The sequence below is a fragment of the Mustela erminea genome, chromosome 5 (assembly GCF_009829155.1).
Source record: "Mustela erminea isolate mMusErm1 chromosome 5, mMusErm1.Pri, whole genome shotgun sequence".
Classification (NCBI taxonomy): Eukaryota; Metazoa; Chordata; class Mammalia; order Carnivora; family Mustelidae; genus Mustela; species Mustela erminea.
In genome coordinates, this window is record NC_045618.1 from 6,487,292 (window position 1) to 6,499,921 (window position 12,630).

The 12,630-nt window shown below is 51.4% G+C and overlaps 2 protein-coding genes across 8 annotated transcripts in view; one reads left to right on the forward strand and one right to left on the reverse strand.

Annotated features, from left to right (window-relative positions):
- Positions 1 to 2,792, reverse strand: part of ACAN (aggrecan) — a 60,333-nt gene extending 57,541 nt beyond the window's left edge. For all 7 annotated transcript variants that reach the window (XM_032342062.1, XM_032342055.1, XM_032342056.1 and 4 more), the window contains exon 1: positions 2,713 to 2,792. The gene's annotated coding sequence lies outside the window, so the exon portion shown is untranslated. The remainder of the gene's footprint in view (positions 1 to 2,712) is intronic.
- LOC116591999 overlaps positions 2,527 to 12,630 on the forward strand; it is a 92,440-nt gene continuing 82,336 nt past the window's right edge. The window contains exon 1 of the mRNA XM_032345482.1: positions 2,527 to 3,068. Coding sequence (XP_032201373.1) covers positions 2,527 to 3,068 — 542 coding nt within the window. The remainder of the gene's footprint in view (positions 3,069 to 12,630) is intronic.

The window sequence follows — 12,630 nt, forward strand, 5'->3', positions numbered from 1 at the left end:
CTCAGCTGAGGCCCTCCTCGGGCCCAACAAGAAGGAGCTTGGAAGGGACTGGGTTCTAGGAGCCAGCAGGAAAAAGATCCACATGAAAAGTTAGGACACACAGTCTTTTACTACTACAGAATATTCTCAATTAATACTCTCCTGAACTTACAGTTTGTGACCCCAAGGGGGCCTAGAAGCCGCTAGAGGAGAGGAATTAAGGTTTCTGGTGCCTGCTGAGAGCCAGACAAGGCCCTCTTCAAAATCATGCTGCCAGTAAGTGGCTGAGTTGGGATTCGAACCCAGGTCTGCCCTGCTGGGCAGGCTCCCCCACCACCCCCGCGGCTCTCCCCCACCATCCCAGGAGTCAGGGCTCTCTTGGAGCTCCCTCTCCAACTGGGGAGTTGGACATCTGTTCTGGGCATTTGGGGATGGAGGACCCCCCACTTGGCATGCAGGGGTGCGGCTGCCTGGCATGTGGGTGTGTGGGAGATGGGGAGCAGGGGTAAAGCCTGGGTGTGAGAAGGGGCCTGGAGTCAGGTGTGGCTCCAACAGCACACAGTTCCACCACTCAAGTCACAGAGACTCCTTGAAGATACGTAATAATATTTCTATCATCTCCCCCTCTGGATTCTTTACTCCCATAAATTTTTTAAAGATTTTATTTGTTTTTATTTGACAGAGAGAGAGAGACAGTGAGAGAGGGAACAAAAGCAGGGGGAGTGGGTGAGGGAGAAGCAGGCTTTCCGCCGAGCAGGGAGCCAGATGCAGGGCTCGATCCCAGGACCCGGAGATCATGACCTGAGCTGAAGGCAGATGCTTAACAACTGAGCCACCCAGGCGCCCCTCTTTATTCCTATATTGAAAGAAGGGCTTTCAAATTATAAAGACTCCCAATTTAAGTAAGATTTTCCTAGAAAATTCTAGGAAAAGAAAAATATCTACTTAGAATTAAAATTAGTGATAATAATAATAAATGATATCAGTTCTGGAGTACTTGCTTGCGTAACCACAGCAACTGTTTTATGGCCAGCAATGGCCAGACCAGCAATGGCCAGCACGGGGCACAGAGTTACTAGGTGGCGCTCAGTAGTTACTGGAGAATGAATGAAGGGACCCAGGGACACGCTGGAAATTGCACATACATGCATCTCATTTAAACCCAATTTGATGTAACCCGAAAAATTCCAGCATTTCCCTGAGAGATATTTTCTGTCTTTTCATAATTCCTTCTTCCAAAACTTTTGAAATTGGAGGGATCCTTGCTTCTGGGTGTAGAGACACCTCCTCCTTCGGGTTTTCTCCCTGATTGCCCTTCTATTCTTGGGCAGTCTCTTCCAGGTTCAGTGATGGCCAGGCCAGCGCTCCTATACTGATCCCAAGCCCCCACCAACCCGCTCTGCCCAGGGGTACAGACGATCTTCCCCTTGGCAACCCAGAGGCAAGGAAGGAACCAGGACTGGAGCCCAGACTTCTGGATTCTTAAATCAGGACAAGCAACCGACTAGAGCCTCAGAAAATCCTGATTCTAGTCCTGCCCTTCCCCTAAGTCAGGTGTGACCTTTAGAAAGTCATCACACCTTTCCGGATTCACTTTCTTTTGAATATCTTTCCAAGGTCCAGGGTTCCCCCAAACTGACAGATACCCACCCACCGCAGTGTCCGGGACCTGAAACACCTCGCTAAACCATTCAGCTTTCCATCCGCCTTCCTTTTCTCCTGGCAGCCCACTCCTGACAGAATTGGAATGTACACACCAAGCAAAATGCTGGGACCTGGGGGTCCTTAGCGGTAAGACCCTACAAGAATCCTACCAGAACCCTGCTCAGACTGCAAGGAGTGGAATGATGGAAAAGTTTGGGTTGGAGTCTTCCAACAGGAGACAAGCCCCTCCCACCGTCACCCCACAGTTTGCTCTGGCTTGGAATGCAGATTCAGTAAAGGACAACCATCCACCCAAACCCCGGGGTTTGAAAGACTCCACCATGGTGGGCTTCCACTGCAGAGGAACCCAGAGAAGGCAAAGCTGTCCCTGGTCATGTGTCCTCATTTCCCTCCTCTTCCTTGAGAGATGCCCCTACCTAGTGGCCCGGTCCGAGTTTGTCTCCCTCCCTGGCAGCTCAGTGGCCCTGGGTTCTGCCAGTTCCCCTCTTTCCCCAGCTTTCCCCCATTCCTGCGCTCCTGGAGTAGGCCAAGTGGCCTAGGAAGGGGGGCCAGCGGGTTCTCTCAGCCCCTGCTTGGGCACCTGCCCTGTACCCGATACACTGCCCATGCCCAGCCACCCTGCCCAAGGGCCTCGTCCTTCCCACGGACAGCCCAGGCCAAGTCTCGGAACCATGAAGCAACTCCTCCAGCTCAAGGGTAGCCCAGGGGATCTGAACCCACATTTCCCCGACTCCAAAGCCGCTCGTCTGTCCACCGAAGCGCGTTCCAGACTCTAGGACTTGCAAACACATGGGAGTCGGGAGTAAAATCTCCCCTGTTCTCTGTTCCTTAATTTCGGGGGACCAGCAGACAACAGCCCCTCGTCACGTGTTCCTTCGCCCCATGCACGCTGCGTCCGCAACAGCCCGAAAGTTTGCTCAACTCCGCGGGCGGACGCGGCGGTCGGGAAGCCGCAGCGCACGCCTCCCCCCGCAGGGGACACTGAGGCAGCGCAGCCCCCGCGCGCGGAGTGGCCAGCGGCCGGGGGACCCTGGGAGAGCCACTCCCCGGAGGGAAGGGGACAGTTACCTTGAAGAGTTGGACGCCCTTCGTAAGAACTTCGGTGCCACACAGCTGGCGGGGCGGCCGGGGTCTCGCGGGGCCGGGAGGCCCGGGGCTGGCGGCGCCGCGGGGGAGACGCTCTGCGCGCGCGCCGCGCACCCCTCCTGCCGCGGGCGTCCTGTCCGCAGGTCCCCTCAGGCGGCGGCCGCGGCGGCAGCGGCTGGGTTGCGGAGTCCCGGCTGGCCGAGGCAAGGGCCACTGCAAGGTGCCCGGAGCCCCTGGCGCCCGCGTCAGATGCCGGCCGGCGAGCGCGCGGAAGGAGAGACCTGGAGCGGCGCGGGCGCGTCCTCAGCTCTGCGAGCCCCCTCTCGAGCGGCGGGGAGGTAGGTGGGCGGGCGGGCGGGCGGGCATGGCGCGTGGTGACACATACATAGGGGCGGGCGGGGGAGGGGAGGGCGGTGGCGGGGGGGGGGGCGACGCGGAGGGAAACCCCACCCCCGGGGGACCCGAGGGGCGGCCGGCGGGGGAGGGGAGGGCGGAGGCGTCTGGAGCGCGCTGGACCCTGGCTCCGTACCGGCGCGCCGCGGGGGAAGCCGCCCGGGGCGCAGGGCGCGAGAGGAGCCGGCAGACCATGGACCCGCGGGAGGCAGCGGCGCGGGAAGGGCTGCAATGCGGTCGGCGGCTCCGCAGTCCGAGGGGCCCCGGAGGGCTGCGCCGGCACCAGCGCCGGGACCCGCGCCTGCATCCGCGCCGGCACCCGCGCCCGTGCCAGCACCCGCGCCTGCGGTGGCCGGACGGGGCTCCCCGGCGACCCGCGCTGGGTGTGCGGCCGACGCCCGGCGGGAAGCGAGAGGGCACGGCGCGCCCCCTGCTCCCGGGCCACAGTTTGGAAGGACCCTCGGGAGGAACTGGCTGAAAGTTTTTGGGGATGGGGTGCGCCGGGATGGCAGGGAAGACGGGGAGAGAGGAGGTTTTAGGGGACCGGGGGGGAGGCGTGCTGGAGCCAGTCTCAGGGCAAAAGGCTGAGTGAGGGTCTCTTCAAAGTCCCGGAGAGGCCAAGGACATCTCTCGAACGAAGCAGGAATTCTCCAGGACTTCTGGAGCTCCAGAGACCACCCTCTTTAATAATATTTTTCCCAGCTGAAAGAATAAGAGAACCAAAAGTGTTTGAACACCTTCTGTGAGCTGGTTGCTTAACATACATTAATATCTCACTTAATTTCCCCAAAAGCCCAATGAGGTAAATATTAGGATTCCCCCACGCACCCCAAAGATGTGAAAACGGAGGCTCAGAGAATGAGGGAGTTACCTATTTAAGGCGGAGTCTGAATTCAAGCCCAAAGTCATGCTCTCTCTGCTACACAGGCTGCTGGCTTAGCTACAGCAGTTCTGGGGGGACCCGGGCTGGTTGGTGGTCTTCAGAGTCCTTATGGAGGAAGCCGGCCGGGCTTGATGCTAAGATTTAGCGGCCCAGGTCAGTGTGGTAGAAGCGGCTTGACGCCCTCACTGGGCATGGACTGAATGAGAAAAGAGCAAGAAGCCGGGTCTCTGTGGGCTGTCCATTACAGAGATAATAGACTAAGCTTTTTCTTGATTAAAAGGCATGGAAGTGCCTCCGTTTCCCAGAGGTGATAACTCTGGAATTGTGTGGGTGTTTTGCTGGCCATCTCTGCTAGGGGGCAGGACTGGCCCTGGCCCAGCACCTTCTCCTGCCGGTTGTCTGCACTGGGCAGTGAAGCCTGGGGAGGGCATAGTTCCCACTCCACCCGCTGGTGCCCAGGAGCTGTGGCTGAGGTGTTCCACTGGTGGGCAGTTCTTGGCTTCACTGTTGTTCTACCTGAATCTGTTGGTTCCTCCTGGTCAGGTCTCCAAGTTACGGAGCACCTTGGGCCCTTCTGACATGATGGTGACCAGAGAGCCCCTCAGGGGGAAACAGTATTTTGTCCCTCAGACAAGGAAGTGGGATGAAATCTTACTAGTTACTGGCCCCCAGTGCCTGGATCAGGGGAAATGACTCTTCTAGAAAAAATTCCTTAGAATTCCAACAGGAGTCGTGGTACTCATGCCGGTATTTACTTGATGCTCTAGGTGAGAACACATCACACCCTCATCTGTAAGACAGGGTCATATCTGACTTACATCCCAGGACGTGTGGGGTTAGCGAAGGGCAATTCAATTCCAGGACGAATATTAGTAATTAATCTTTGTAGTCAAGGAAACAAATGCTTATTGATCACCTAGTTTTGTAATGAGGCTAAGAAACATACAATGGGCATTTTTACACACCAGACACTGTTCAATACAACAGCCTTGCAGGTGGAACATTGTTCCCATTTTACACACGAAGAAACTGAGACTCACAGGCCCTAGGTAGTGAATGAGTGCGGGTTGGCATGATGTCACACTACTGCGCCTTCAGGCTGCAGCAAACCCAGGATGATTAGGAAGTGGACAACGTAAAGACCACATTCAGGAGATCAAAGGATGTTAGTCCGAAAGCCCTTGGTGGCGTATGGACCCTCCCCTGTTCAGGGCTCTTCCTTGTGTAGTAACTTCTGATGCTGGTCATCCCTCCTCTGCTCAAATACTTAATGCCTTTTCCAGGCTGCCTGACCCTATCTGCTGTCACGGGCGACCTTGAACCTCTCGCTGCTTCCAGTGTGGTCTATAGACTAGCAGCGTCAGCTGGGCGCTCGCTCACAGTGCAAAATCTCAGGCCTACTGCAGACCTTCTGACTCAGAAGCTGTGTTTTAATAAGATTCCCCTTATTATCATACGCCTTCTGAAGTTTAAGAACCCCTGTGTTGGCCTCATTCAGCAGGTGCCACTCATCCAGTCACGAAATCACAGAATAAGGGTCTCAGAGCTGGGAAAGGGTCTTTAGCAACTTTGAGGACCATGTCCTCCCTGACTGGGATGTACGCTCTGTGTGAACACGCCCGTGGATTTGACTCCCTTCTGAGTCGGCCTCCTATTTTCACGTGGTTCTAATACTTAGGCAGCTCTCAGATGTCGTAGAAGTGCTTACTGGTTCCCATACTACGGATTCAGCAGTGAACAGAACAGGCCCATTTCTACATCCTGGCCTTGTCCCCCAGACCTCCTTCCACATGGCAGATGTTTTTGCATTTAAGATCAGGGATTGTCTTGCTCTCGCCCTCCCCCTTTTCTCCTTTAGGAACCGGGAATCCCCACTTCACTATGTTCTTCCTCATCTTTCTCCATCAGTGGAAGCTACTTGCTCCCACCAATCTTCCCCTAGCGTGTCTGGACTGCCTTGTCCCATGTAGAGTGATTCAGACCTAAACACAGTCCTATTAGGGTACTCAGCCCAGGGCAGGAGCTCACCTCCTTCAATGAGGTACTATGCTTCTGTTAATGCAGCCTTCCTTTATGTGCTTTTCTGCAGCCTCATCATGGCTCATTCTGAGTCTGTAGCCAATTCAGATCTCCTTTCCACAAGTACTGAAGGGGCCCAGTGTCTTCTAATGCAAGTGTCGGACTTTGCTCTATCATTCTTGGCAGTGGACTTTCTGCAAAGCTGACCAATGTCCCACTTTCGTGTCTTCACTTATCCTGGGGCTGAGTTCTAGAGCAGGACACGATGTCATGGCTCCATATTCCAATGACAATGGCTGTGTCATGCATTACCCCAAGCCTTAGTGGCTTCAAGCGATGAGTCTTTTAATATCGTTCATGGGTTCTGTGGGTCAGGAATTTGGGAGAAGCATGGCCAGTCATTCTGCCTTAGGTTATCTCATGGGGTTGCAGTCAGGTGTCAGCTGAAGGCTTGACTGGGGCTTAGACGATATGGATCTAAGATGGCCGGTGGGTCGGTGTCGGCTGCTGGCCAGTGGCCTCAGCTCCTGTCCGTCTCACCTGCCAGGGGAGTCACCTCATGACATGGATGGCAGCTGACTTCTGCCACAGCAAGTGATCCAGGGGCTGAGTGGGAGCTGCAGTGCTCTGATGTCCTAGCTTTGGAAGGCACACACTGTCACATCTGCCAGATTCTCTTGGTCACATGGGACCAGGGGATGGGGATTGCTGGGAAGCATCTTGGAGGTTGGCTTCCAAGTGCCATTCAAGTGGCTCTTAGAGGATGGCCAGTCCCCCAGTTCACCTAACTGTAGCACCACAAGTGCATGTTTCTGTCCCTTAGTGGGGCACCGTGTACGAATCTTGCTGAGTCCCAATTTGCAGATTTCCTCTGAGCCATCCTTTGGATACGCCTGTACAAGCAAGCAGTGTATCCTGCTCTCTGGGACAACACATCTGTCCCAGTTTTTGCAGGACAGTCTTCAGCATCCCATTCTTCCTGGTACAGTCAAAGATTGTTGCTTTGCTGAGCTGTGTCACACTTCTGGTTGATCTTGAAACTTGAGGACAGTCAAAAAGCATCAGATCATTTTCATGAAAGGGCTTCCTGTCTCTCTCAAGCAACAAAACAGAGTGGAAGAGGAGGTCCCCTGTGTCTTCAGGAGCCTTGGAGGTGAATCCCAGTTCTGGCACAAGAAGGTGGGCAAGTTTCTGAACCTCTCTGGGTCTCAGTTTTCTCATCTGTGAAACGGGATTGTATGGAACTGTAGAATGAGAATAAGGGATGTCAGTCAGTGCCTAGCGAGTGATCTGGCTCAAGATGGTGAATTTTCTTCCCTTTCCTCCGCGCTACAATCTGATGTTCCCGAGCAAGTATGGGCTGCTCTCTGGGTTCATAAAGGAAGCTGGAAAACTCGCCTCCTCGGAGCGTGGCAATAATAAATACTATATGTCATGTGTGTAGAAAGGTTGTGATCCTTCCTGGAAGCCAAAGGCCATAGAAGTATGATATGGAAAAGTGTTCTTATTGCCAAACCGAGAGGGGGAGTGGTCTTCTGAGAATTAGTGGAACATTTGAAAAGTGCTGTTTTATTACTTAAACGCTGTGTAAGTGATAAACTCAGAGGGAAATGTTCTAATAATTAAGAACATGGGGTAAGTTAATGAAACACTTACGAATCCCCACAGGTCTGTGTGGGATAATGACGTACAGTGACGGGAAAGTGCTGTGTCACCTAAGACATAGAAATCGAGGGCATGTTTAAGGAAACTCTCATTTCTTGAAGATTCAGTTTGATTTTTCCGTCTTCCCTCACCACCTGAATTTATAGCAGTTTCTATTTTCAGTAAAACCCCTGCCATTTATAACAGAGGAAATTATGGCAAGCATTTTACTCGTGACTCACTAGTGTTTTTATCATTGAGAAGACGCAGGGAATGACACGGGGGCGGGGGGGTATGACCGTGTTACTGTAAAGGATCAACACTGTCATCATCATCATCACCACCATCATCATTGAAAACAGTATTTTTTTTTTAAAGATTTTATTTATTTATTTGACCGAGAGAGATCACAAGTAGGCAGAGAGGCAGGCAGAGAGAGAGAGAGGGGGAAGCAGGCTCCCTGCTGAGCACAGATCCCAGATGTGGGACTCAATCCCAGGATCCTGAGATCATGACCTGAGCCGAAGGCAGAGGCTTAGCCCACTGAGCCACCCAGGCACCCCCGAAAACAGTATTTTCCAAGCAGGTCTGGGGTAAGAAGAGAGTAGAAGGATCCTTCCCCTGGTACCTTCAGCCCCCAAGGCCCCTGGGAACTTGCCCACTTTCTCTGTCCCCAACCCTGAGTCTGTCCCCAACCCTGAATCCTAAGGGACTGCCTCCCACACCTGCCATGGCTTTTCCCTACTCTTTCCCTTATTCCTGCCATTGGAATGTTTTAGGAACTGACCGCCCAGCCCATGTCACATTGGGCTTGATGATTTTATTTTCGTTCAGTGATAAACATTGGGTCAGTCTGAAAATTTTTGTCCCAGATGTTTTGCACATTCCAGCAGGGATATAAAATGTGTACTTTCTCGATGTGCAACTATGGTAGCCCGCACGCACTGAAGATGAAATGTGAGAGGTACAGTGAGCACCTCGGTAGCTCGAAGATCGTCTGTTAAAACACGGGCATGGCTTCTCTCCACAACACTTGGCCCTTATTTGATACGAAAGCCCTGGGGAACGGTTATCTTGACATTTTAGCTGTTGCTATTGATCTGTTTGGTTTCTTAATGTGTATTTCTTTAAGGTGAGAACATACAGAATGTGTAAGGGGGGAAAAGCAGCATTTAGTTAGGTAATCTCTTATTCTTAGGACATTGACTTGTTGGCATTCAGTCTTGAAACAGTCATTAAAAAACAAGAATTATCAGAATGCTGGAGGGTGCTTGGTCTAGTCTCAAAATCTTAAGTTCAAAAAAATGAAATGTCATTTCCTTTGTGGGCTAGCACAGCCTCGCCTGCCTGCCTGCCTTCTTCCCTTCCCTTTTTCCCTCCTTCCCTCCTTCCCTTCTTTCCTTCTTTCCTGCCTCTCCTCCTCTTTCTTTGTTATTGTGGTAAAACATACATTACACAGAGTTGATCATTTTAACCATTTGAAGCGTCCAGTTCAGTGGCATTAAGTACATTCACAGTGTTCTACAAACATCACCACCCTTGGTCTCCAGAGCCTTCTCATCTCCCCAGACTGAAACTCCGTACCCATGAAACGTTAAGTCCCCGGCCCCCTGTCCCCTGAGCCTCTGGCAGCCACCACTCGACTCTGCCTCTATGAATGTAACTACTCTAGGTGCTTCATATACGTGGGAACATGCAGTATTTATGTTCTGGATTGACTGGTATATTCACTCCCATGACGTCTTCGTACAAGTGGTAACACTTCCCTTTACTGTAGAGCAACACGTATTGAGCTCTTACTATGTGCCAGGCCCTGTGCGGGGTGCTTCATTAAACCTCACAAGGACCTTGCGAAGTCTCATGAACTCCGTCCATTTCACTGATGAAGAAACTGAGGGCAGGGAGGCTTGGCAAGCTGCCTTAGTTCATGTAGTTGCTGAAGAGAACCAGACATTTCAGCCAGGCCACCTGGCTTCAGAGCCCTCAGACTTAAAACAAAAAACGTTTAATAGTAACTGTTTACTGAGCACCTACTATGTGCCGGGTACTAAGGTAGGCATTGTACCTACTTTTTTTCCTCCTTCCCTTCCTTTCTTTTGATATGTAATTTACATAGAATAAAGAGCATCTTAAGTGTACAACTCAAGGAATTTTTAGCATATACCAACACCATTGTACTCACAATACAATCAAGATACAGAAATTTCCAGCTCCCTAGAAGTTTCCCTGGTGCTCCTTCTAAATGGTACACCCCAGGGAGACCACTTTCTGACCTTACTGACAGATCAGTTTTGTCTATTCTTAAACTTGATAGAAATGTTATTATCCTATGAATACACTGTTGTCTCTGGCTTCTTCTGTTCAAGTTGGAGGCAACCTGGAGAGCATATGCCTCATCCAAGGGACAGTCACTACCTTGCTCCAACTAAAGATCACCATTCAGGAATTCAGCTCTTTGTTGCTGGATCACATAGTATTAGTATTAGCATTGGTATTAGGATTGACAATGGGGGACGTGGGGGTACTTTTGTTGTTTTCCTCGAGAAGCCAAATTTCTGGATTTTGACACAAGATCAGACGATGACTAATGTAAACATTAAAATATGGTGTGTATCAAAATGTTGAAGGATCAGCAAAAAGCTTCTGTGAATGGTGGGACCATGCCATGGGGAGGGCAGTGGGAATGCACACGGAGGGATGTTGGAAAGGAAAAATCAGACACTGGATCTTGGGGGAGAGAGAGAGAGAGGCAAGAAAAGCCTCTGACTTTTGAACCCGCCTGCCTGGGAGATGGGGAGTCCATGTGACAGTCACAGGGAGGTCAGGAAGAGGAGTTGGTTTGGGGAGAAAGATGGCAAGTGCTGGGGTAGAGAGTGGTGTGTTCAGAGTTGGAGGGACGTTCAGGGGAAGTGGCCAGCAGGCTGAGAGAATTGTGAGCCTGGGACTTGGGACAAAGCTCAGCCTGAGGAGAGTCCACGCATGGAAAAGTAGGGAACATTGAATTCTACCCAATGAATACTAAAATAGACTTTAATTGCATACTGTAACCAATTCAGGGAGAGAGGAGCGCAGAAAAGACGGAGGATGAGAGATTGTGGGATAGAAAGGCAAGGAGACCGAGAAAAACAGACAGAGCCCCAGACACGTGGAGAGGGAATGCCAGAGCCCCTGACACACTCGAGGGAAAGTGGTGCCTATAAGGGGGTTCTAGAGAAACAGAAATACAGACAAGGGTCAAGCGATGAAGTTTTGTGAACCGTAGGCAGAGCTAGAATCTAGCTCCATGTCAATTTCATCTTGTGCCTGTTAGGACATTATGGCTAATGAATTTTAAAAACCATTGCATTTTTTTTTTTTTTTGCAGCTGGGGGCACAAACAAGGTTACTGCTTCTTGGCATTTATCCCTACACACAAATAAATGAGACAAACAGTTCTGATCCTCTTATGCACACTGCCCAGGTCTCATGCACTGGGCCAACCTTTGGTTTCAGATCTAGTCAGAAGTCCAGTCCCCCCAAAGTACCCCCAGCCTTTCTGGGGATCCCTGGCATTTTAAGGGCTCTGTCTAGTTTGGGTTAGAAGTTCTGTGCAGAGCTCTGTCAGAGCCAGCTTAATCTTTGAAGGATGAAGAAGAGAAAAAAGGGTGAACTTCATTCAGCCTGTGTGTGTGTGTGTGGGGGGGGAAGGTGTCATTTTATTGTTATTTCTGTCTTCCCATTTTCCACATGTTGATGAATTAGGGCCACTGAGTCCCAGTGTCGTGCCTCCAGAGTAAAGCATTCAATCAGGTCTTAAGCTGTGTGTTTGTCAAAATAAAGAAAGAAAGAAGAAAGAAAGAAAGAAAGAAAGAAAGAAAGAAAGAAAGAAAGAAAGAAAGAGAAAAGAAAAAGCAGCTATACAGCTACCAAAGGGACACTTACGATTTAACCAGGAAACAGGAAATTGACAAATTAGAGCAATTTCAAGCCTTGACAAATAGGAATATATGAATCAATATTGAGTAGAACTCACTGATGAAGACGAGGTAGAGGATAGATTCTGAGTGGGGTTAACCAGGGAAGGGTAAGAGGGCCAGGAAAGGCTATGAATTAATTAGGGGGGCAAATAAACAGAAATTGCCCTGGAGAGGGTGGAAGGGCTTCCCCCAAGACCTGCAGCTTGAAAATCGGTTGTTCCCTGTGCCCAGGTGAGCTGAGTCCCTCCGTCTGCCCACATCTCACACCCGTGTGTTTCTCTCCCCACCCCTGGCCCCTCTGCACGCCTTGGTTGGAAATGTGGCTTTTCCAGAGTCAAAAGCCAGAACACAAGGCACCTATTCACCCTGCTGGGTTTGAAATTCTCCTCCGAAATTCCTTTAACTGCAAACACCTTCTCCCGAGTACACTGTGCATCTTTTCAAATTTCAGACATAAACAGCGGCACGGCCCCACCTGGCAACCCCCTCTTACTCCCCTGATAAAAATAGAAAGGGCCGAGGTGGGGAAAGTCGTGGGCACAGTGGGGGTTTTGTGGATCAGCTGTTTGCATGGGTGTTCCTGACCCTCTCTGCCTATTTCGGGGAGGGGTGTTTCTCAGGGGAGCTTCAAGCTGGATTCTCGGGGGACTTGTCATCCCTGGCAACTTGGTCCCCTCCATTCTGGGCTCGAGACACATCTCTGTGGTTGTGTGTTTAACTGTGTGTCCCAGGGAGAAACACGTTGACTTGAGGTTATTGGCGTGGCTGTGGGGGATGGAAAAAGTGGTGGGGAAGAAGTGCGGGGAGGCAGTTCATTTCCAGAAGCCACTGGCCTGAAAACCAGCACGAGACACCCAGTTGTACATGGCGGAGCCCTGGGTGTGGTGGGAGTTTAGATCAAGACAGGCACCACGACCCCAGGAGCAAGTGAAGGGCTTTGGGGGGTAGCAAGGTGTTCCTTGTGCAGTTGGCCCCTGCCGTATGCGACGGGGGTGAATTGGCCAG